At 41.0% G+C, this 25784-nt stretch overlaps 1 protein-coding gene across 4 annotated transcripts in view; it reads left to right on the top strand.

Moving 5' to 3' along the window:
- Positions 1 to 1150: 1150 nt before the first annotated feature.
- Positions 1151 to 25784, top strand: part of nrg1 (neuregulin 1) — a 157290-nt gene continuing 132656 nt past the window's right edge. For 3 of the 4 annotated variants that reach the window (XM_036976761.2, XM_036976757.2, XM_036976759.2), the window contains exon 1: positions 1151 to 1866. In XM_036976761.2, coding sequence (XP_036832656.1) covers positions 1278 to 1866 — 589 coding nt within the window. In that variant the 5' untranslated portion in view covers positions 1151 to 1277. The remainder of the gene's footprint in view (positions 1867 to 25784) is intronic. The other variant, XM_090233701.1, reaches the window with a different exon arrangement.

Genomic DNA, 25784 nt, shown 5'->3' with positions numbered 1-25784 from the left:
CTCAAGCAGGTGGAAGGCAGGCTCCTGGCAGGCTGGCCTCCAGGCCATAGGCGCCCCTCTCATGTGCAGCTGTCCAGGCAGGGCCTGTTGTGGCTGTGGCAAGGATATGTTATAGGGCTGGGGCTGTCATGCCAAGGAATGAGCCAAGTGGGTGACTAACCACAGGCCGTGTGTCCTGGACACAGTGGACAGACCCCTGCAGGTGTTGCTCATGGATTGTGCCATTACCCATCAGGCCCCTCCACAACGATGGGAACCACAACAGACTAGAGATGCTAGCCAGGATAGGGAACATGATATTCTAGAGGCAACTGATAGGACAACAGTCACCAAATGGAAACCTGAGGCATCACAGAGGTGGAAACAAACAGCTTGAATGACAAGAACTGGTTTTAGGTGGTGATTAACTTTGCCAGTGAGAGTCACAATGTTGTGTAGCAAATCTGTTGCCTGGAATTGTTATCACTGAATGAAATAAGCCTCATGGTTAGAAAAACAAATCTGTCTTGCTGTGCGACTGTTATATGAGCAGGGAAACTGTAAGTAAATTGGGGGCTAATGACTTTGAATCCGTTGTTGGCAAATGTTCTCCCCAAGATTCTCAGTTTGGATAAGCTACTGACCAGTCCTGGATTCACACCAAGTAATCCAGGATCAGACTATTGGGTTTCATCCAAATAAATGGTTTTTATGTAGCCATTTTGTTGTTGCTCTAAAGGAAATTCATATCTTGCTGTTCCACAGTTTTACCCATAAGTCACTCTCAGTTGTGATTATGCTACACAAAGGCTTGAATGTAACAGGTTTATTCCTCATAGTCTGAAGTGCTTTAAATTGATTGTAGCCTATTTATCTCACATTTTGTGTTCGTGATTCATGATAACAATGCATACTAAGAAAAATAAGCTTGCAAAAATCAGTCTAATTTAAGAATGCCATGTCAATCAAAATCAAATCAAGCACATCAATTTCCAATAAATACAAACAATCACAACCTCAGGATTTTTATCTTCTACGTTTAATTTGGTGCAAATCTTGCATGCCTAATGCACAAACAGCAGAAATTGGTGTCAAGGGAGGAAATCCTCTCACACACATGGCACAGTAAGAGCCTTTCCCATTACCAACTCCGCCCCTCTCATCTTGTAGTTTACTGTAGCAGCAACTGCGGGCTTCAGACGGATCACACTTGCTTTCACCATCAGAGCTTAGTCAAATGTTCCTTTCTTACCTGCGCGCCTCATTCAGCCTTTTAAGTCCCACTTACCTCCGTCGCAATGAGGACATACCTTGCGACGGGACAGAGTTCATTCACTATTTCGGTTGTTTGTGGGATTTTTGTGTCCTTTTCCATCTCTCCGCATGGAGGGCTCTGTGGGCTGACTTGTAATAACCCCTCTCCCGTGGCTCCGCTGCAGGAGTTGGTGCACCGGTCGAGAGTTGTGTTTGAGGGAAAGCTTCAAGAAGACGGGCGCAAGAGAGATATCAACCGACGAGAGCGGGAAAAGCTACTCAATCAAAGAGCTGGTGGTATACGGAATGAGAGCGCGGTCCAGAGAATGAAAGGAGAAGTTGATTTGTCGTCAGAGTCCGTGCCAAACAGGACGTCAGAGTCGGAACCATACCAGGTTAGGATAAGGGTCCATCAAGTATGGGAAGTAAAAGCGGGGGGGCTCGAGAAGGATTCTGTCGTTTCTATTGTCTGGAACAGGGGTGATAACTGTTTGACATTGACTAAAGACACAAGATACATGTTTTTCATGGAACCCACGAATGACACCTCGGTGTTCCACGCCGTTTTCCCACCTGTCGAGACGCGGCGAGCTGTCCGAAAGGATGTCAGCAAAGTGCTCTGCCAAGAATGTGGTAAGTGCAGGGTGATAGCCCACTCTCTGCTAATAACGTGTAACTTTCTGCTGGTCCATAATCTGACAAAATGTAATTTCAAAATGTGTGTTCAGACAGACATAAATGATCATTTTTACAATTTTACAACTTTAAAGCATGACATTGACAGCCCAATTGTGTCCATACATTTCACTCAAGGCGAATTGGGGCAGCTGAAGTGAGCTCTGGATAAAGTTAAATATTGGAACGTAGCCAAAGAATGTCATATTGTCATATCCAAAATGACTTTGGTCACTAAGGGCATGCATGATTAGGCATGTAGGCTAAATGGGCGTCATGAGATGACAAGCCATAAGGTGAGAGAGCGGTGTTACCGGGCGGGCTCACCCAGATGTGTCAATGTCGCGATACCTCGGGAGCTCTCTACACGCGGTGGTGCTGAATGTTCATTGACTGGGAATTCCAACTTCCGTTGCTAAACGGGGGTGGGGGGCACAGACGTCAGTTCACGTCTAGTTTTCATTTACATTTGGTTGAGTTAACAACTAACGCGACTTCAACGTGAAATAAACCAAAAATTGTCACCCTGTCATAGTTTTTGTTAAAAGTTGGGTAAAAAAAAAAATCCCTTATGTTCTTGACTTTTTGCAAATCCAATCAGTCTTCTACGTTGATTTAACTTCATCACATTGTATTTTTTGGGCTGAAATTATGTGGAAACAATATTTTTTTTGCCCAGTGGACAGGTAGGCTACATGGACCATTTAGCAGCACACCTCATCTGTTTTGTGATAAAAGTTTATTGAGGATGGAAATCTAGCTATGTCATTCGAAAATGTTAGACTGGCCATATTTTGTCTAAGAGGACAATCACATTTTTTATTTGATAGTTAACCCATTCAGTTAACTGATATTCAGGGGGTAAGAGTTCATGCTCTCACAATATTTTCTCTTACATCAATTCTCTTTTCCGACAAGGTGATACAGTTGTGTTATAAGCATATGTTGAAGATAATCTCTTACTCTTTAATCACATTCAACCACACCTAGTACATCTCATATTGTCTGTACACTGATGCAGTTATTTTACATGCCACAGAGGAAATACAAACATTCAGGAGTCGACAGACTTTATAATCCATTTTGGTTGACAGCATAATTACCCGGGGGAGGGGGTGCACTAATGTTATCAGGTTCACAATGAGGACCATTACCCAAATCCCCAGGGCATAAAGTGCACTCACTGTTCATGAACAGTGACAGTCGTTTGGGATGCAAAATCATCCAGTGGCCGTAAAATGCCAAAGATCTATAAAGGGGAATGCTTTTGTCATTTTGGAATGAGGGAGGTCCTTGTACACATCCCAGTGGCGCTCCTCTGTGACAAAACACTAATGAGAGAGAATATCATGTCTGTATTCTGCAGTGTCTACACACTGCTTGACTGCGTGTGGGTGGGAAATGACCATTATAGTGCACAATTTCAATAGTATTGATTATGAAAAAAGTATGAATTAAATAACACAGACTCAGTTATATCATATAGGCTATGTTAGATAAGGTTGCCATTCTCTTGTTGGATTTGGCATCAGTTTTTGCAGCCACATCAAATCCTTAATTTCCAAGTAGGCTATTGCTTCATGTACTATGGGCACATACATAATTCTTGTAAGGAGCTTTGGGTTGTTCATGAGCTCAATGTTTGGTTTTGTTTTCCTCTCAACTAGACTTAGTACAATTGCTCAAATATGTCTGATACATTCCTTTCCAAGTCCCGATTCCATTAGTTCTCCATGGAGACCCAACAATGTACTGTGAGTACAGTGCACTGTATGTAGCCTAGATTGTCCCTTTCGTGGAAATACTGGTACAGAATGATGAGTACAGATTCTTTGTCTGTTAGTGATTGATAAACATGACAAACATGACAACCCTTCAGAACACCTATGCTATACTAAGAGTAGATTCAGTGAATGAGTGATAGTGGTTTCCATGACCTGTAAAGAATGGGTGTGTTTTTATTCAGGACCACCTATGCTGTATAGTCCACGGTGCTATGTTCACGCTCAGAGTGCCTTGGAAGAACTAAAGGGACAAATGTCCATTTCCTCCCCAGCCCGAGGACAGGTGCTACTCTGATGGTGTGAGGATGGATCCACCCTGGACAGAAGGGACAGCAGTCGCTCACAGTAGTAAAAAGGGTTTCAGGTGACGAAACACAGTTTGTCATGAAAAGACCATGTGCTCCAAGTCCTGAAGCAAAACAAGGATCAAAGTAGAGAAGGTTTCTATAAAATACCTTGAAGTGCTGTATGTCAAACGTTCTGTTCCATTTCTCAATAGACGCCCACCCTTTGTTCATTGCTTTTGACCACATTTTCAGAGAATGCATGTGATATGCAAATGCTCCTGAGTGGTGCAGCGGTCTAAGGCACTGCATCTCAGTGCTTGAGGTGTCTCTACAGACACCCTGGTTCAAATCTAGGCTGTATCACAACCGGCTGTGATTGGGAGTCCCATAGGGCGGCGCTCAATTGGCCCAGCATTGTCTGGGTTTGGCCGGTGTAGGTCGTCATTATAAATATATAAAATCATTTGTTCTTAACTGACTTGCCGAGTTAAATAAAGGTTCAACTAAAAATATATGTACCATTCAAATGTATAGTCAGATCACAGTACATTAATACAATGTAGCTACTGAAGTGATTGCTAAGCAGAGGTCACTGGGATAATGAAGGCAGTTTACACGCAAGCACATACTACTAAACGTCATTCTGGATATGGATGGAACAGGATCAAGTATTGGTTTCCTGATTCAAAACCGGCTATTCGTTCAGAGACTCAATGTAATGTGCTTAGCTTCAGCTCACAGGCCTAGAGGATAACCTCACTGTGTTCATTGTCTGTTGCTGCCCCGGTTTTAGTGGTGACTGTGTTTAGTTGGGGGGGGGGGGGGGGGGGGGGGGGGGGGAAGGGCATCGGTGTCGAAATAAACAATGCCTGCATTCCTGTTGTGAGAACTCTTTTTTACCCATCTCAAGAGACAGTAAATGGCTCAGTGCGAAGAACAATTCTTTCAGACTGTGCAACCACACTGCACTAACGTCATTGTAAAGGCAGTTGTATGAGTCCCCTTTCAGAGAGGGAACAGTTTACGCTTTGCAGGGTCTTGGTAAATTCTTGTGAATTTACTATTTAGACCCAATCATGTGATGTTTCTACTCTTTAAACAATGTTTCCAGGACTGATTGATTGCAGAAAGCCACGCCTCCCTCGGGAATGACAAATTTGGATCTTTCCGACAGTGGACAGTTCCAGCTCATTTGCTTGATAATGGGGACAATGATTTGGAATAGATCTGTGATGCTTGAACGAAATAAGAGTCTTCTGAAAAGACGCTAGAACACAGGAGGCTGCTGAGGGGAGGACGGTTCATAATAACGGCCGGAACGAAGCAATGGAATGGCATCAAACACACGGAAGCCATGTGTTTGATGTATTTGAGACCATTACACCTATTCCGCTCCAGTCATTACTACGAGCCACCAACCTCCTGTGTGATAGAACATGTACTTTGTTGAGTCATGTGACTTACTACTTCACAGATTGAAGAAAATCATCCCCAGAGTGTGGAGGACATTGTTCGAGGTGCACAATCAATGCTGCATTATATGAAACACTACAGGCACCTAGAGCTAGGCTCGTGTTGTAATACAACAGTTGATTTTGGGGGGATTATTAGATAGTCGAGCAATGCTGAAACAATTATTGTATTGTTCTGTTGGGGTAAATAATATAACTGACCCACAAAGTAATTGTAAATCCAGTGTTTATACAGAAAATACATCGTTGACTGTTGAAGTGTATAATTAAAGGCTTCTGCAAGTTTGATTCCCCTAAGAATCTAGGCTAGTTCTTACATAACAGAACACTGTACTAGTAGCAGCAACATGCAGAACTGTGAATACAACTCAGGGTGTTTTCACATATAGTCCTCTTTAAAATAACTGATCTCAGTCCTCTTTTTAAAGCAAAATCTTAGTCCTCTTACATTTTAATGGCTAATATATTGCATTTAGTTAAAATATTAGGCATAATAATTGTAAATTGAAAATACTATTAACATTATTATTAGTAACAATAAATAGCAGAAGAATAACTGCAGATGAAATAATGCTGTAATTGAAAATTGTACATCAAATGTAGGCTACTGGCCCTTTAAGAGCTAGAACGTATGTTGTACCCTGTGTTGTGATTATCACCTAATATGCTGTTGTCTTCTCACACTCTTCAAACCCTCCTGAAGTTCTCGCCTATAGATCACATATTGCAAACAAATAATCGGAACTAAAAACTCAAAAAATATATTTTTTCTTTCTGTGCGCTCTTGACAATCTCTAATCAGTATAAAGAAAACTGCACCCGTTTTTTCCACAAACCTGAGGTATAATCATTAGACAAACGGTCAACTAAAACGAGAGTTTCTATTGGACAAATTCAGGTAGGTTCCTCCCTGTTTTGTTCCGTCTGCTTCCTTTTAAGAAACTTTTTGCAAGAGAAATCAAATCAAATCAAAATCAATAATTGGTGTAATGAATACGCCCCTACATATCATCTTATCTATTTTATGGCACCAATGTGAGTGAGAGGTTATGGCAGGGGAAACAGTGTTGCAGTAATCTAGAGTGAGGGGTTATGGCAGGGGAAACAGTGTTGCAGTAATCTAGAGTGAGGGGTTATGGCATGGGAAACAGTGTTGTAGTAATCTAGAGTGAGGGGTTATGGCAGGGGAAACAGTGTTGTAGTAATCTATAGTGAGGGGTTATGGCAGGGGAAACAGTATTGTAGTAATCTAGAGTGAGGGGTTATGGCAGGGGAAACAGTGTTGCAGTAATCTATAGTGAGGGGTTATGGCAGGGGAAACAGTGTTGCAGTAATCTAGAGTGAGGGGTTATGTCAGGGGAAACAGTGTTGCAGTAATCTAGAGTGAGGGGTTATGGCAGGGGAAACAGTGTTGCAGTAATCTAGAGTGAGGGGTTATGGCAGGGGAAACAGTGTTGTAGTAATCTAGAGTGAGGGGTTATGGCAGGGGAAACAGTGTTGTAGTAATCTAGAGTGAGGGGTTATGGCAGGGGAAACAGTGTTGTAGTAATCTAGAGTGAGGGGTTATGGCAGGGGAAACAGTGTTGCAGTAATCTAGAGTGAGAGGTTATGGCAGTGAAAACAGTGTTGCAGTAATCTAGAGTGAGGGGTTATGGCAGTGGAAACAGTTGTGCAGTAATCTATAGTGAGAGGTTATGGCAGGGGAAACAGTGTTGCAGTAATCTATAGTGAGAGGTTATGGCAGGGGAAACAGTGTTGCAGTAATCTATAGTGAGGGGTTATGGCAGGGGAAACAGTGTTGTAGTAATCTAGAGTGAGGGGTTATGGCAGGGGAAACAGTGTTGTAGTAATCTAGAGTGAGGGGTTATGGCAGGGGAAACAGTGTTGCAGTAATCTAGAGTGAGGGGTTATGGCAGGGGAAACAGTGTTGTAGTAATCTATAGTGAGGGGTTATGGCAGGGGAAACAGTGTTGCAGTAATCTAGAGTGAGGGGTTATGGCAGGGGAAACAGTGTTGTAGTAATCTATAGTGAGGGGTTATGGCAGGGGAAACAGTGTTGCAGTAATCTAGAGTGAGGGGTTATGGCAGGGGAAACAGTGTTGTAGTAATCTAGAGTGAGGGGTTATGGCAGGGGAAACAGTGTTGTAGTAATCTAGAGTGAGGGGTTATGGCAGGGGAAACAGTGTTGTAGTAATCTAGAGTGAGGGGTTATGGCAGGGGAAACAGTCTTGCAGTAATCTAGAGTGAGGGGTTATGGCAGGGGAAACAGTGTTGTAGTAATCTAGAGTGAGGGGTTATGGCAGGGGAAACAGTGTTGTAGTAATCTAGAGTGAGGGGTTATGGCAGGGGAAACAGTGTTGTAGTAATCTAGAGTGAGGGGTTATGGCAGGGGAAACAGTGTTGTAGTAATCTAGAGTGAGGGGTTATGGCAGGGGAAACAGTGTTGTAGTAATCTAGAGTGAGGGGTTATGGCAGGGGAAACAGTATTGCAGTAGTCTAGTGTGTGGTGTGGGAATAATGACTAGTGAACCTGGGGAGCTTTGTTTTCACATTGCCCTAAAAAAGGGAACCGCAGAATTCAAGCAAACCGAACTCAGACAACCTCTCGAGATGGTCTCAGTTCGGATCGCTTCAGGGGCTCTTTTGAGGGGTATGAGTTCCTTTTTGAGTGTTCACACTGCACAACAAAAATAAGTGAACTGAACTGAGTTCACAAAAATTGGCTGAAAGTGTGATAACACCCTTAAAAACTTCTAAAAGTCTACACCTTTGGAGGGAGGGTGTTCTACTAAACTATCATATAGAATTGTTTAAAGATGGTCATGCCATGGATCATTTAGCTATTTGATTTAGAATTTTAGGGCCCCTGTAGGTATGAAAAATATATATCAAAAATTATTGGATCAAATATCGAATTTGGCCTTTACTCCTATAGCCCATATTCATAAATGGCAAACCACACAGTCAAAAAATAAATGATAAGGAATAAGGTTTTGAAGTGTCTTTTCTATATCTAGGAGAAATAAGAAAGCTAAGGAAATGTTTTAGTTTCTTGGACACATATTTAACCCCTTTTTTTGAGTTGGCACAAAACTACCTCCATACTTCCATTCATTTTTATAAACCGGCACCGGTTAACTTCAGACGAGTCCCGTGACACTGGTGGGGGTCATAGAGCAAAACAGAACACCGTTGTGTTGTGAGAATCTCCCCTTTCCATAGTGGGGTAATAGTTTGTAGCCCAAACGGTTCGTTTTTGTGAGAAGACAGATTTTCTGGGTTGTTTAATGTTCGGACAAACACCACCGTAGCTCGGCCACCTTCCAGCGCAGCTGCGGAAGACCGACATCGGAGGATGCTGTGGATTGAAACACAGCCCGTGCAGATATCTCTAGCTTAAACTGACACATTCGGATGGGGATTTTCTTATTATGTTATTTTATTGACACACTGTTAGTTTACAGAATTATTATTAAGACTAAACTTGAGTACAAACTTAAGACAAAAGGAATGTCTTATTCTCAAAGCCTAACATAGAGAGTCATGCCCTGCACATCTATGACTGATTGCTCATGTTTCGTCACATGAACTCCCAAATATGAGCTGACAGAATCAAAAACAAGTCTTCTAAGATCCAACCCAGAGATCATCATAAATCACTCCGGCCTATTTCGAGGTCAGGGAAGTAAGCATTTGGACTGAGAGGTCCTATATCATTGACAGGTTAGACTGAGATATAGTTATAATCCCCCCATGTTCTGGGACAGATTATCCCATAATTCCACATTTACACAGAATGGCTCACAATTTGTCCCACATTTGACTGTTCAATCCCAATGACATCTTGCAGTAAAAGTGACATCCTACAAAAGTGTTGTCAATTGATACATGACAAAGTGCTTATGGACTTTCTAGGAATAGGTTACAGCTACTCTACTGTAGTTAGTTTTCCTTGATGCCAATGGGAATGTGAGAATAGGATTTTAAAGAAATATGTGCATGAGAGAAAGCACTCTGAATAATGTGGGATTATCGACTCTATTTTGTGAGCCACAAAATACTGTTTTTCTAATCAAATGCTCAATTTCAGACATCGCAGCAGTTCGAGAATGAATTAATCAAATCCAATTTGAGGTTAATGCCCAGTACACGGTGAACTGTGGATTTCTGCTGATTCTGAGAAAATGTTGGTGCCTATTTAGAGAACGCTTTCATAATGAGATTTGTTGACAATACATCTGACTTTGTTTTCTGTTGGTATGAACCAGTCTCCACCATAAACCATTGCCACTATGTTGTTTTTGTACATTTTTCATAACATGCAACTAACTGCTTTAGTATTCTGCATGACACATTGCACATGATGCATGTTTTTAAAGAGCCATCTATGTGTAGAGAGAGAGACAATTTAATATGACCCTAGGAAATAGTTGTCATCACATTGAACATTGACTGCTGACAGGGATCCAAATGTTCCCTGATGTGGAAGCCTCATATTTTGTGTATGAAAGGCCACTACTTTGCCTCATGAAGGTTAAGCCAGCAAAATTTGTATTAGTCTCTCAACTCATCGTGAAAGGTCAATGAGGTGGTAATCTACGTCTTCATTAGCTGGCATGCTTAATTTACAGGGATCTCACGACCCCTCAGAATACACAAATGTTTGTCTCGTTGTTGCTGGTTTTTATTACAGCATTCATCCAAAACAACACTGAGAGGCTGCTCCTTTGTTAGTAAAATCCTATAGCTTTTACTTTGACTTGGATAATGTACTGTCATCTTTCGGCTGTGAACATTGCTCCAGACAGCCAAAGATGGCAATATAAGGTTTCAGTTGTGCCAATAAACAAGGCTTATCATTTGCCAATTAAGTCCAAATTGAACTGTGTCTATGGTCATTAGTTTCAACAATACCCCATACAGTAAATGGAAACCAAGACAAACGTTTCAAACTAAAATGGGCTCATGACACATTCTGGGTTGATAGTTGGTATTATATAACAGACACAAAACTATTTTTATCCCTTGATGAGATTCTCTTTGCCCCGTTATGTAATGTTTACATGTCTGGGGCTTACAAAGACAAACATGCAGTCTTTTATCATGCTGAAATCACATTAACAAATGCACTTTGGGATGAAGAATATTGAATCCCATTCTCCATTGTTTGAGATGGGCCCTTTCTGAATGTGCCTTTATCTGGGGGGGGGGGGGTTCTACATTCTTTCATAATGCTTTTCCACAACGTACCAATTCATACCAGGCATATAACATCTAAGTATTATATTTTCACATTTAATCGTATTTGTTTCATATTATTTTTGTGAAATGCTGTGTAAAGATATATATTCTAATCATTTGGTGGGTGCTTATATTTGTGCTATTTCACACATGTATAAGTGTGGTATTATACGAGAATTATTTTGTTGTTGTTGCATATCCCTGCTCCCCCTGAGACACCCTCGGAGAGTGGGGTCACGATCAGGGTCAGCCATTATTAACGGCGACCCTGTAGCAATTAGGGTTAAGTGCCTTTCTCAAGGGCACATCAACAGATTTTTCACCTTGTCGGCTCCGGGATTCAAAGTAGCAACCTTTCAGTTACTGGCAGGGACGTCATGCACCCAAACATCTGAGGGGGAACAAAGTCTGTGTTGATGACTAGGGGGTGGGGTGCCCCCTGTCTGTAAATTGGAGAATTTAGAATTTTACACATGCATGAAACAGCTTTTTCCTGCAATCTAGAGGCATAATCATTATGATTAATTATATAACATTTTAAAAAACATGTTTATTTGTCTGCATATCTAAGCATATCGCTTGAGCTGTAGGTATCCTCCTGACTGGAGTTTCTTACTATGCATCTCTGCTAAAATCTGGGTAAAAGATTGAAAGGAATGTGAGTCTTATTCAGTACATTTAGTTATCGCTTCCTTTTCTAAAGTCTACCAACCATGCCAGCAAGCATACCAGCTAAGATAGTTAGACAAGCTAGCTACTCTAATTTGAGTGATTCTTCTTGGTAGCTAGTTATGAGGTTGGCAGATTGAGAACCTATCGGGGCTAGCTAACGCCAACTTCATACAATTACTATGTGGCTAGTAGTTAGGGATGTGACAAATGTGAACATTTTCTTAACATTTAAACTACATTTTTTGTTTATCGTTGAAATTATAAGAAAAAATCATAAAATGACGTGAATTCACAATTCATATATGGTCTGCGTATGACCGCTGAATGGTTGTCACCAGTTACCACCGCCTATTTCTACAAAATATATATTTTTCTATTTTAAACCTAACCCAAACCTTAACCACAATGCCTAACCCTAAATTAAATGAAGGCCTTAAAAGCACATTTTTGTTTTCATTCATTTTTACGATATAGACAATTTTGTCTTTATGTCTGTGGTAACTAGTGGAAACTCTACCAGACCTTACCTTACCTTACCCACTCAACAACGATGGTAGTTAATAATGTTTTAGTTTATCTGCTGTGTGCATTTCCTCCATTTTCTCAGTTGTCAGTAGTACATGGGACTTCATGTCCCATTTCTCATTGATGTGATGGGTCGTGGCAGTGACGCATGACAGCGTCTACATAGACGTCCAACAACCTGACGTATGGTGTTTGAGAGCTGGCGCTTTGTAGGACTACTTGCAGAACAATCAATTCCTCCATCCGTCATGTTTTTTAAACATGGTATCTTGTAGTCTGGTTCTAGTCATGCCATTAGGGCAGCACTGAAGCCTTAAGTCCTCTACCATTGACAATGGCTGCACATCAACTGCAATCATTTATGTAATCAAGCGCTGTGATTTTCACACTCGGTCCCTTATCTCACTGCCTCACTGCTGCCAGCAACGGTTTGGGTCTCACGGTGCCTCTCTTTCAGCATTGCACCTGTACTGCCACTATGGATCAATTACACCTCGCAAAGTTTGCATTTCACAAACTTCTCATTTAACTTCTCAAAGTGTTGCCGTACAGGTTGCTTCCCTGTCTCACCATGTGCCATTTCTTTCAACTGTTAACGAGGATAGTGTGCGGAGCGCTTTATGTCCGTGAAAAATAATTGTAAAGATGCATATCTTGTCCTACTAACATATCTCCTGCTACTAACATATCTCCTCTTACTAACATATCTCCTGCTACTAACATATCTCCTCCTACTAACATATCTCCTGCTACTAACATATCTCCTGCTACTAACATATCTCCTCCTACTAACATATCTCCTGCTACTAACATATCTCCTCTTACTAACATATCTCCTCCTACTAACATATCTCCTGCTACTAACATATCTCCTGCTACTAACATATCTCCTCCTACTAACATATCTCCTCCTACTAACATATCTCCTGCTACTAACATATCTCCTCTTACTAACATATCTCCTCCTACTAACATATCTCCTGCTACTAACATATCTCCTGCTACTAACATATCTCCTGCTACTAACATATCTCCTCTTACTAACATATCTCCTCCTACTAACATATCTCCTGCTACTAACATATCTCCTGCTACTAACATATCTCCTGCTACTAACATATCTCCTCCTACTAACATATCTCCTGCTACTAACACATCTCCTCTTACTAACATATCTCCTGCTACTAACATATCTCCTGCTACTAACATATCTCCTGCTACTAACATATCTCCTCCTACTAACATATCTCCTGCTACTAACATATCTCCTGCTACTAACATATCTCCTCTTACTAACATATCTCCTGCTACTAACATATCTCCTCCTACTAACATATCTCCTGCTACTAACATATCTCCTCCTACTAACATATCTCCTCCCACTAACATATCTCCTCCCACTAACATATCTCCTCCTTCTAACACATCTCCTCCTACTAACATATCCCCTCCTACTAACATATCTCCTGCTACTAACATATCTCCTGCTACTAACATATCTCCTGCTGCTAACACATCTCCTCCCACTAACATATCTCCTGCTACTAACATATCTCCTGCTACTAACATATCTCCTGCTACTAACATATCTCCTGCTGCTAACACATCTCCTCCCACTAACATATCTCCTGCTACTAACATATCTCCTCCTACTAACATATCTCCTGCTACTAACATATCTCCTCCTACTAACATATCTCCTGCTACTAACATATCTCCTCCTACTAACATATCTCCTGCTACTAACATATCTCCTCCTACTAACATATCTCCTGCTACTAACATATCTCCTCCTACTAACATATCTTGTCCTACTAACATATCTCCTGCTACTAACATATCTCCTGCTGCTAACATATCTCCTGCTACTAACATATCTCCTGCTACTAACATATCTCCTGCTACTAACATATCTCCTCCTACTAACATATCTCCTGCTACTAACATATCTCCTGCTACTAACATATCTCCTCCTTCTAACACATCTCCTCCCACTAACATATCTCCTCCTACTAACATATCTCCTCCTACTAACATATCTCCTGCTACTAACATATCTCCTGCTACTAACATATCTCCTCCTTCTAACACATCTCCTCCCACTAACATATCTCCTGCTACTAACATATCTCCTGCTACTAACATATCTCCTCCTACTAACATATCTCCTGCTACTAACATATCTCCTCCTACTAACATATCTCCTGCTACTAACATATCTCCTCCTACTAACATATCTTGTCCTACTAACATATCTCCTGCTACTAACATATCTCCTGCTGCTAACATATCTCCTCCTACTAACATATCTCCTGCTACTAACATATCTCCTGCTACTAACATATATCCTCCTACTAACATATCTCCTGCTACTAACATATCTCCTCCTACTAACATATCTCCTGCTACTAACATATCTCCTCCTACTAACATATCTCCTGCTACTAACATATCTCCTGCTACTAACATATCTCCTCCTACTAACATATCTCCTGCTACTAACATATCTCCTCCTACTAACATATCTCCTCCCACTAACATATCTCCTGCTACTAACATATCTCTTGCTACTAACATATCTCCTCCTACTAACATATCTCCTGCTACTAACATATCTCCTCCTACTAACATATCTCCTCTTACTAACATATCTCCTCCTACTAACATATCTCCTCCTACTAACATATCTCCTGCTACTAACATATCTCCTCCCACTAACATATCTCCTCCCACTAACATATCTCCTCCCACTAACATATCTCCTGCTACTAACATTACAGCATTGCTGGTTTAGATATTTGTTTTCCTTTAATGATGATGATCAGGACCATTTACTGGTCGTTTTGTGATAACTGTACTGTGATTTTATACGCCACAGTCCTGCTAGTAGTATAAAAACTTTAAAAAATAAATGTAAACAGGACAAATCTGTGTGGGCAAGTGCCCCTGTGACCCCTGTGGGCATGACGCCTCTGGTTACTGCCCCAACACTCCTTGTTTTTTAAATAACTAATTGACTGACATCGGTTCCATTTTCTTTTCATCTTTTTTTTCTGTGAGCTCAATGCGCACATTGCACCATTTCTCTAGAGGTAAATCAGATCCAGCCTGAACTGTGCGATGTAGTAGGGAGTTGTGTTAAGGTTTTCTTCCTCCTCTTCCTCAGACCAAAATGCAGCGTGGTTATCTTCATACATCTTTAATAAAGATAATGACCATACAATACAAAACAAGAAACGTAACGTGAAAAACCTAAACAGCCCTATCTGGTGCAAACAAACACAGAGACAGGAACAATCACCCACGAAACACTCAAAGAATATGGCTGCCTAAATATGGCAACGAGACAACGATAAACAGAGACAACGATAAACACCTGCCTCTGATTGAGAACCACTCTAGGCAACCATAGACTTACCTAGACAACTCTACTATACCACAATCCCATTACCTACAAAAACCCCAAGACAAAACACACCACATAAATAGCCCATGTCACACCCTGGCCTGACCAAAATAATAAAGAAAACACAAAATATAAAGACCAGGGCATGACAAGTTGTAGTTTCCAACAGGCCAATATTGTACATAGCGCACAAAACGTGGAAATAAGTACAATGACCATAATCCTTTGTATGAATAATCCATCCATATCCTTGTCCAGTCTGTGTTTATTTTATGCCTGCTACAGAAGAGACAGTAATGCACGACCGTGAGGGGATATAGAGAGCAGCTGTTGCTTCGTGAGGTATCTCTACCTGAAAATACATCATCTAAGTGATTAATGGTTGGTATTCAGCAGTCAGAAAAGTATGTCTTATTTACTTTGAAGAAATACAAAATAGTAATTTTGTCAGACAGTATAGCTCTAAGGAGATTAGATGATGAGATGATGACTTGGAATGAAATAATAAAGTCATCAAGTAAAACAAATGTAATAAACACAACAACTGAAATGTTTTGATAAGTGATAAGCACTAATGGGCAGTCACTACCATCAAATATAATCACATTGTATTGGTCAAATACACGTGTTTAGCAGATGTTATTGCAGGTGTAGCGAAATGCTTGTGTTTCTAGCTCCGACAGTGCAGTAATATCTAACAAGTAATATCTGACAATTTCACGACAATACACTCAATACACACAAATCTAAAGTAAAGGAATGTAATTTAGAATATATAAATATTTGGACGAGCAATGTCAGCGTGGCACAGACTACGATACAGTAGAATAGAATACAGTATATACATATGAGATGGGTAATGCAAAATATGTCAACATTATTAAAATGACTAGTGTTCATTATTAAAGTGGCCAGTGATTTTAAATGTACAGTTGAAGTCGGAAGTTTACATACACCTTAGACAAATACATTTAAACTCAGTTTTTCACAATTCCTGACATTTAATCCTAGTAAAAATTCCCTGTCTTGGGTCAGTTAGGATCACCACTTTATTTTAAGAATGTGAAATGTCAGAATAATAGTAAAGAGAATGATTTATTTTAGCTTTTATTTCTTTCATCACATTCCCAGTGGGTTTATATACACTCAATTAGTATTTGGTAACATTGCCTTTAAATTGTTTACCTTGGGTCAAATGTTTTGGGCCTTCCACAAGCTTCCCATAATAAGTTGGGTGAATTTTGGCCCATTCCTCCTGACAGAGCTGAACTGAGTCAGGTTTGTAGGCCTCCTGGCTCACACACGCTTTTTCAGTTCTGCCCACAAATTTTCTTTAGGATTGAGGTCAGGGCCTTGTGATGGCCACTCCAATACCTTGACTTTGTTGTCCTTAAGCCATTTTGACACAACTTTGTAAGTATGCTTGGGGTCATTGTCCATTTGGAAGACCCATTTGCGACCAAGCTTTAACTTCCTGACCGATGTCTTGAGATGTTGCTTCAATATATCGACATCATTTTCCATCCTCATGACGCCATCAATTTTGTGAAGTGCACAAGTCCCTCCTGCAGCAAAGCACCCCCACAACATGATGCAGCCGCCTCTGTGCTTCACGGTTGGGATGATGTTCTTCGGCTTGCAATAATTTAAATAATCTGTCTGTTAACAATTGTTGGAAAAATTACTTGTGTCATGCACAATGTAGATGTCCTAACCCACTTGCCAAAACTATAGTTTGTTAACAAGACATTTTTGGAGTGGTTAAAAAACAAGTTTTAATGACTCCAACCTAAATGTATGTAAACTTCTGACTTCAACTGTATATAGGGCAGCAACCTCTAATGTGCTAGTGATTGCTATTTAACAGTCTGATGGCCTTGCGATAGAAGCTGTTTTTTAGTCTCTCGGTCCCAGCTTTGATGCACCTGTACTGACCTCGCCTTCTGGATGATAGCAGGGTAAACAGGCAATGGCTCGGGTGGTTGTTGTCCTTGATGATCTTTTTGGCCTTCCTGTGACATCTGGTGCTGTATGTGACCTGGAGGGCAGGTAGTTTGCCCGTGGTGATGCGTTGGGCAGATCGCACCAGCCTCTGGAGAGCCCGACAGGATGTTCTCAATTGTGTATCTGTAAAAGTTTGTGAGGTATTTAGGTGCCAAGCCAAATTTCTTCAGCCTCCTGAGGTTGAAGAGGTGCTGTTGCCCATTTGTGTTGTGTACACCGAGGAATATCATGGAACTTATATTAATTGTTCTATTCGGTGTTGTTACAGCATTCAACCCAATTAATCAAAACCGAAATAGAAAACTGTAATAATTTTTTCATCGAACCGAAACCGAACCATCCTCAGAAAGCACAAATCGCTCAGCACTACCGCTAGGCTACCTGCTGCCCTTTCTATATAATATGTAGCCTATCATTTCAATTTGTCTGTCCTATTTAAGAACTTAACTTTAAACATTATATTTGTTGAGATACTTTAGTGCTGGATTCATTTGTGGTCTATGGTGGGGAAAAGCTCTTGATAAGGGATGCTGTAGTGTATGCAGAGTCAATGTGCCTGCTGCAGAGTCGATAACGATCTGAATAAAGACAGTTCTGCTTGGTCAGCAGCATAAAGTAGCTGATAAAAATCTACCCATATGGGTCAAATCTCTTTACCTTTTGAAGTTGGCTCTGGGAATAGTAAAGTATAAAATCAATGACACAAGTCATTCATCTTCATACAGTAACTGACATTTTGATTGAAACTCAAACGAGGCCTGTGGTTTTTAAATCAAAACATTACCTAGATTATGTTAGTGACCAGATGAGTGGCAACAAGGTGATTTTGCTAATTGGATTACAGTCTAAGAATGTTTACCAGTTGGAATAATTGTCTCTGGCATCTTGAGCTATCAGCCATATGTTGCAATAAGCAGCAAGCTTAAAGGGGCCTGTTGATAATAGCACATTGTGTTTTTGTTTGGCAGATAGTGAATCCTGAGTGATGATCCTGCATGCCTACCACTCTTAATCATTCTGTCTTGGCGCTATCTTGATGATCCTACAGCATCTGAGCCCCAGTGGCACACCACCGTTCTTCCAGGTGTTGCTGAATTACCAGTAGCACGTTTGGCACTCTTGAGCTGAGCTAAAAAAGACATGCAATGATGTCATAATCTTTGCCACGAGTCACATCTACAAGAGAACGATAAAAGCCACAGCTCATACCCTGTAAAGTAATGAAGGTCGTTCATCTTTTGGCCTAACCGTTCCGCAGTAAAACCAAGCACGGCGGTTCAACAAATAGAAAGAGCAGATGTGACCGACGTTCTACACTGGGTAGACTAAGCCGGAAAGCTCCTGCAGGTGATGAATGAGAGATCATTACACAACCAAGGTCACATTTCCGTTCTACACAAGCCTCCTTGTGCGAACCGTAGATTCTCATTCCTCCCACAAAGTGCACCTGTCAGGGTGTTAAATTGGGGCAGAAGTTTTCTAATAAGGATACACATTTCTCCGGACTTCACTCCCGACAGTGGAAGACTTCGCAGTGCTTCAGTTCAGATGCTGGGAAATGTAGTATTAAGTGTTTGATGTTCAGACCTTTGGGCTGACTATTATACTGGTCAGTTTTCCAACGTTTACTCATTTGCAATATTCTGCCGTTTTCAGCCATTGCTGTGGTACTACATATCTGACACTATACTAGCTACACTACACTATCTGACACTACACTATCTGAAACTACACTATCTACACTACACTATCTACACTCCACTGTCTACTCTACACTATCTACACAATATACACTACACTATCTACACTACACTATCTGACACTACACTATCTGACACTACACTATCTGACACTACACTATCTGAAACTACACTATCTACACTACACTATCTGACACTACACTATCTACTCTACACTATCTACACTTCATTATCTGAAACTACACTATCTACACTACACTATCTGACACTACACTATCTGCTCTACACTATCCACACTACACTATCTACTCTACACTGTCTACACCACACTATCTACACTCCACTGTCTACTCTACACTAGTCTGAGTCTACACTAGTCTGATTCTACACTAGTCTGATTCTACACTAGTCTGATCTACACTAGTCTGATTCTACACTAGTCTGAGTCTACACTAGTCTGAGTCTATACTAGTCTGACTACATTAATCTGATTTTACACTAGTCTGATTCTATACTAGTCTGACTACATTAGTCTGAGTCTATACTAGTCTGATTCTACACTAGTCTGAGTCTATACTATCCTGAGTCTATAATAGTCTGAGTCTACACTAGTCTGACTACGTTAGTCTGATTCTACACTAGTCTGATTCTACACTAGTCTGAGTCTACACTAGTATGAGTCTATACTAGACTGAGTCTACACTAGTCTGAGTCTACACAAGTCTGATTTTACACTAGTCTGAGTCTATACTAGTCTGACTACGTTAGTCTGAGTCTATACTAGTCTGAGTCTACACTAGTCTGATTCTACACTAGTCTGAGTCTATACTAGTCTGACTACGTTAGTCTGAGTCTATACTAGTCTGAGTCTATACTAGTCTGAGTCTACACTAGTCTGAGTCTACACAAGTCTGATTCTACACTAGTCTGAGTCTATACTAGTCTGACTACGTTAGTCTGAGTCTATACTAGTCTGAGTCTACACTAGTCTGAGTCTACACAAGTCTGATTTTACACTAGTCTGAGTCTACACTAGTCTGAGTCTACACTAGTCTGAGTCTACACTAGTCTGAATCTACGCAAGTCTGATTTTACACTAGTCTGAGTCTACACTAGTCTGAGTCTACACTAGTCTGAGTCTATACTAGTCTGACTACGTTAGTCTGATTCTACACTAGTCTGAGTCTACACTAGTCTGAGTCTATACTAGTCTGAGTCTACACTAGTCTGAGTCTACACAAGTCTGATTCTACACTAGTCTGAGTCTATACTTAGTCTATAATCTCCTCTGGAGATCACTGCTGACTGGACTTGTCAAGCAGAGCACACAGACCTATTGGGAGCTCCGACAGAACTTCAGGAACTCCGAGGCTGTCACGATCAACACAGGATCTCAGAGCAGAGGAGAGAAAGGACGGTTTGTACTTCTAAGAAGCTGAACACAAGAAACAGAGCTAAAAACCATTTAAACACCATGTAGACACCTGTCCCACAACAGACTGCCTGAACACTCCTTCAGCTGTGCACAGTTTGGTGTTCCTTCAGCTCTCTCTGCCAAGACGAATAAGAGATGGGTAGCCTGAGAGAGACGGATGGTCAGCGACATTTTCTCTGCATTTAAGACGGGATGCACGTTCAGACTCACTCATAGAAGCCAATTTGTACAAACATACTTGGTGAGGAACTCTCTGGCTTCTAACCTTTGACCTGCTCCCTCATGGCACCTTGGCCATTGTGATGCGGCCAAACTTATTGCCAAGGGAGGGAGATGGAGGGAAACCAGGAGAGGTGTTGTGTACAGTGCGCTTCTCCCATAACCAATTCTCAGAGCAGGGGTGCCCACACAGATAATCTGGGAGGTAGACCTTGGGTGGAATTATTATCTCCAGTACACCTCCCAGCAGCTGCACCACATGTAGAGGAAAGAACGGCTCGCCTTTTGTTTTCAAAGCACTCGACATAAAACATGACCCAAGCTGGCAGACACACGCACAGCAGCTGGCTGAGAAAGCAAAACCATGCCAAACATACTGCAGATGTTTCCCTCCTAGTAACATCGTTCCATGGAGTTGGAGAGTAGGCGCTTGACCATTAAACCCTTACACTGGTGGGAATTGGCCTATATGGGGTAGGGCTAAATTGAAATGTTTCTTACAGAATAAATATGGAAAGCATATGTATAACCATGGTAGCAATTAAAAGGGAACAGTTTGGTGATTATGGGGAAATGATTAGACACAACAGTTCACCTGATGACTGTTGATATGCATTTGTTGATAACAAAATCTGAAAATACTCTGGATACATTCAGTAACATGGTAAGAATATTATTGGAACATTTGGGGTAGGTGCAGGTCTTCGAAGTGTGTACAGTGCCTTAGTCATTTCAATTATTTTTATGACTCAAAGAAGAGTCTTCAACTATAAAATATTTTTGGAGCTCTCCTAGCTGTGCCACTGAGGAACTAGAGCAAGCACACTTGTAGTTGTTTCGTTTGGAACACAACCCTGCATCCCCGACTTCACACAATTACTGTTGTTGTTTACGCAATCTGGTTCAGGTGGGCATCATTTGAAAGCTAAATTATAAAATACAATCTTACCTTGTTAAGCTTTCGCAAGGCAATTCAGGGAAGCAGATTGTCATTTTGGTGCGCATAGAATGGAGTCATGATAGCTTTCAGATGCCTGGTCCGCAGCAAATGTTCTTCACAATACAATATCCTTCTGTTCAGGACAACCCAGGGTATAACGCCATGTCATCTGGCCACTGTACATCAAACATAGTGATCATAAACACTGACACTGTATTACATGAGTTTTATGAGATGAAAATGTGAAATGCACATTTGTGCTGAGTGTTGCCATGAGGCAGCCTGGACGATTCAGCCTGGGGCAGAGGGGAATCGTCCTGCTCCAGGAGGCTGCAGCCTGGACGATTCAGCCTGGGGCAGAGGGGAATCGTCCTGCTCCAGGAGGCTGCCGCCTGGACGATTCAGCCTGGGGCAGAGGGGAATCGTCCTGCTCCAGGAGGCTGCAGCCTGGGCCAGAGAGGAATCGTCCTTCCCCAGGAGGCTCACAGATAGCAGAGGTAAATCCTCCTACTACACACTCAACGTGCATCAGTAATGAGGGCCCCACTAGTTTCTGCTCCTCTGCAAAGCACACTGCACCTACATTACCATCACCATCATTTCATTGGGAGTGTACATTTGTGTGCGTGCCTGCGTGCAGTGTTTTCTCTCTGTATGTGAGTTAAGGTCCATGTAAACAGGTTGCCTCGGAAATGCACATTTGGAAATCATTCACATATAGAGATGGTGCAGCCATCTGTATAACTCAGAGAAGGCTCATGGCTTCCTGCTTAACAAAGGCAGATCACTGAACCTACTACGTGTCATGACACCTCCACAAAACATGACAGGTCATCTTCAATCATGTTTGTTACAGGAGTGAAAGGAAAGAGGTTCAATCATCTTGAGTTTCAACCGACTGATAATAAATATTTTCTGACTGGGCAGACTTGATTTCAGATTTTATCTCCTCAGGATATCTCCTAGCTTTCTTTGGTGTGCTATTGTGAACAACGTTCTCTCTCTCTACTCCCATTCTGTCCCCACATCCCGATGAGCTGTTGTGCTCATCAGAAGATCAGAGATGTGACATGTTCTTTTATCGCTTAGACTTTATAATCCTGACCCTAGCTCATAATATTTTAAAAGAGCGATTAAAATAGTATTTTAATAAATAGGACCCAAAATAGAATTCAACGTTGCTGAGTTGAAGTGGTAATAGCTGTGATTTTGTTTGACATTTTGACAGTTTTCTGCAAATCAAAGGATTGAACGATAATAATATAATAATATAACATGCAGGCGCTCTATTTAGAATAAATTCATCGTTTTTATGATGATGAATTGGTCAAGTGAAATGAAAGAAAAAAATTGCCAAGTGGTTCCAGGCCTTACCTTGTGGATAATGTTTGGTGATCAACAGGAAGAATCAAACCGCCAAGCAACAGTTACCAACAAGGTTAATGGCATAGAAAATGATGGCCAGTTTTTTTTTTTTGTTGTGAGACATGCGAGACAAATCTGTGCAAATGTACATCCAAAATTGATTTATTGCCCATTTGCCCATAATTTGAACTAAATGTGGATTCCACAGTTCATTTAGCATTTAAGTCAGGGTCTTTTCCTTCAAAATGGGGGTATGGGAGGTTTTTCAAGCTGTGGTACACATTTCCAGGTCAATGGGCGTAATCTGGAGGCAACCAAGTGTGCATTCCCTCCCGCTTCAGGAGGCACATGGGACCTGAAATAAATACTAAATCCCATGAGGAACGTCCATATTCCCTGTTAAAAGTTTCTCAGCATGGCCTAAATCCCATGAGGAACAGCCATATTCACTGTTAGAAGTTTCCAGACATGGCTTGAGTTACATGTATTTGTAGATGTCTGTCAGGTGAAGAACTTACTTGGGTTTGTGTACTTGTGATCCAGTTTAAAGTTGGACCACAAAACATGTCTGAATACTCATCAAATGGTACATGAATGAATACACGTCATGTTATAACACATGAATACACAATAATACCACGAGACGAATGCGATGACTCCTCTTGCCATGCAGAATGCCGGAAACAAATATCCGGCACGTGCACAGTGTATTAGACTTCCAAATTATTTTCTAGTGAAAACTAATGCCATTTGCCTTGAATAGTGCCCCAGTAATGCAGTGCGTTGGACGAGATCCAAGATTTGTGGAGTCTCTTGTCCGATGGAAGTGCAGTGTCATGATCAATTCCCTGGTCACGATCACTAAACTGCAGAATCATTGTCTTTTACACATCAGCGTCGCCTGCCTCTAGTGTCATCTAGCGTCACCCCCCTGTTTATCCTCATCTCCCGGCCTGCGCTCCACTCCTCACGCTGTCATTAATCTACCCTTTCCATTAGAGGAGGGAAGGATACAGCTAGTACTCCGGCAGCCGAGAGGGATCTGAACTCTGAACTGGTTGCTCTATTGCTCATTGGATCACAAATATGCTTATTCTTATTCATTATGTTGTATGCTGTCTTTATTTGATGTACCTGGTAGTGTTTATAATAATCCATTTGATTCCTAAATGAGTCTTCACCAACTGACTCACTACAACACGTTCATCTTACATGCAAACCCAAGCAGACACGATTGCCTGTGAGAGTATTGCAAAACATTTTCATTTACACAGATGTTATTAAATCATTTCACCCACACCGCTGGCGTTTGCATAACAAAGCCCTAAAATAGTATTTGGTTCTATTTGACATTACTGGCGCACTGCAAGTCCCACCTCCAATCTAGTCATTGGTTTTCAGGAGCATACAACCCCACGTGGGTATTTGAAAGTTGAAGGGTAGGCTACTAAACACAGATATATATGTGATATTATGTTCTTTTGAAATACAATGTATTCGTTTTTAAATGTTTCTAAAGGCCTGTCTAAACAAAATAATTTTGAATGTATTTGTGATGGTGTATAACACTGGAACTATGGTGTTTTTCATTTGATTTGTGTTTTTTTGTTTTAACGTATAGCCTAATGAATAAAACGTATTCTCATGGAAGAACTACCTTCATAAACACAACCAAGTGGTCATTTTTAGTAATAACAGATATGAACTAACTGTATTTATTAGACCGTTAGAATGCAAACACAATTTTGTATGACTCCTGGTCAAAATTCTACAAAGATCCAGCAAAATAAAGGATCATATGCATTTCAAGTAAAATAACAACTCGATGTTCATCTCCCAGGACAAATTAGCTAGCAATAGCAAGCTAGCTACATGTCCATGAATGTTTCATGTGTGTTTGACATGCCCCCAAATTAATATGGTTGGTTCACAGTTGGTTCTGATATTTCAACCTGCGTGTCCTGATCGGGTCTGGTGTGGATGGACAAAATCAACATGCGGACGAGGACGCACGCGTGTGGCCGGTGTACTGTAGTCAGCATGTTAGTGTATGTGGCTTGTTCAATGACTGTCTTTCATTGGAAAGTACTGTAGCTACAGAGCATTAAGCGTTTATCTGACTCCTGGGTGTCTCGAACGTTACATTTTATATTCAATTAGAAGTTTTTCATGAATATGATCTACCAGTCAAAAGTTTGGACACACCTACTCATTCAAGTGTTTTTCTTTATTTTTTACTATTTTCTACATTGAAGAATAATGGTGAAGACATCAACACTATGAAATAACACATATGGAATCATGTAGTAACCATAAAAGTTGTTAAACAAATCAAAATATATTTTAGATTCTTCAAAGTATCCACCCTTTGCCTTGATGACAGCTTTGGCTTTACACATGCTTGGCATTCTCTCAACCAGCTTCATGAGGAATGCTTTTCCAACACTCTTGAAGGAGTTCCCACATATGCTGAGCACTTGTTGGCTGCTTTTTCTTCACTCTGCGGTCCAACTCATCCCAAACCATTTCAATTGCGTTGAGGTTGGGTGATTGTGGAGGCCAGGTTATCTGATGCTGCACTCCATCACTCTCCTTGGTAAACTATCCCTTACACAGCCTGGAGATGTGTTTTGGGTCATTGTCCTGTTGAAAAACAAATTATAGTCTCACTAAGTGCAAACCAAATGGGATGGTGTATCGCTGCAGAATACTGTGGTAGCCATGCTGGTTAACCTCTAGCGTCGAGCAATCCCGTATCCGGGAGCGTAATTATAGCCTCAAGCTCATTACCATAACGCAACGTTTCCTATTCATGAAAATCGCAAA

The sequence above is a fragment of the Oncorhynchus mykiss genome, chromosome 5 (assembly GCF_057628025.1).
Source record: "Oncorhynchus mykiss isolate SJ-2025 chromosome 5, ASM5762802v1, whole genome shotgun sequence".
In the NCBI taxonomy this organism is placed as follows: Eukaryota; Metazoa; Chordata; class Actinopteri; order Salmoniformes; family Salmonidae; genus Oncorhynchus; species Oncorhynchus mykiss.
Note: the sequence above shows the minus strand (reverse complement) of the source record. Positions and strands in the feature narration are given on the sequence as shown.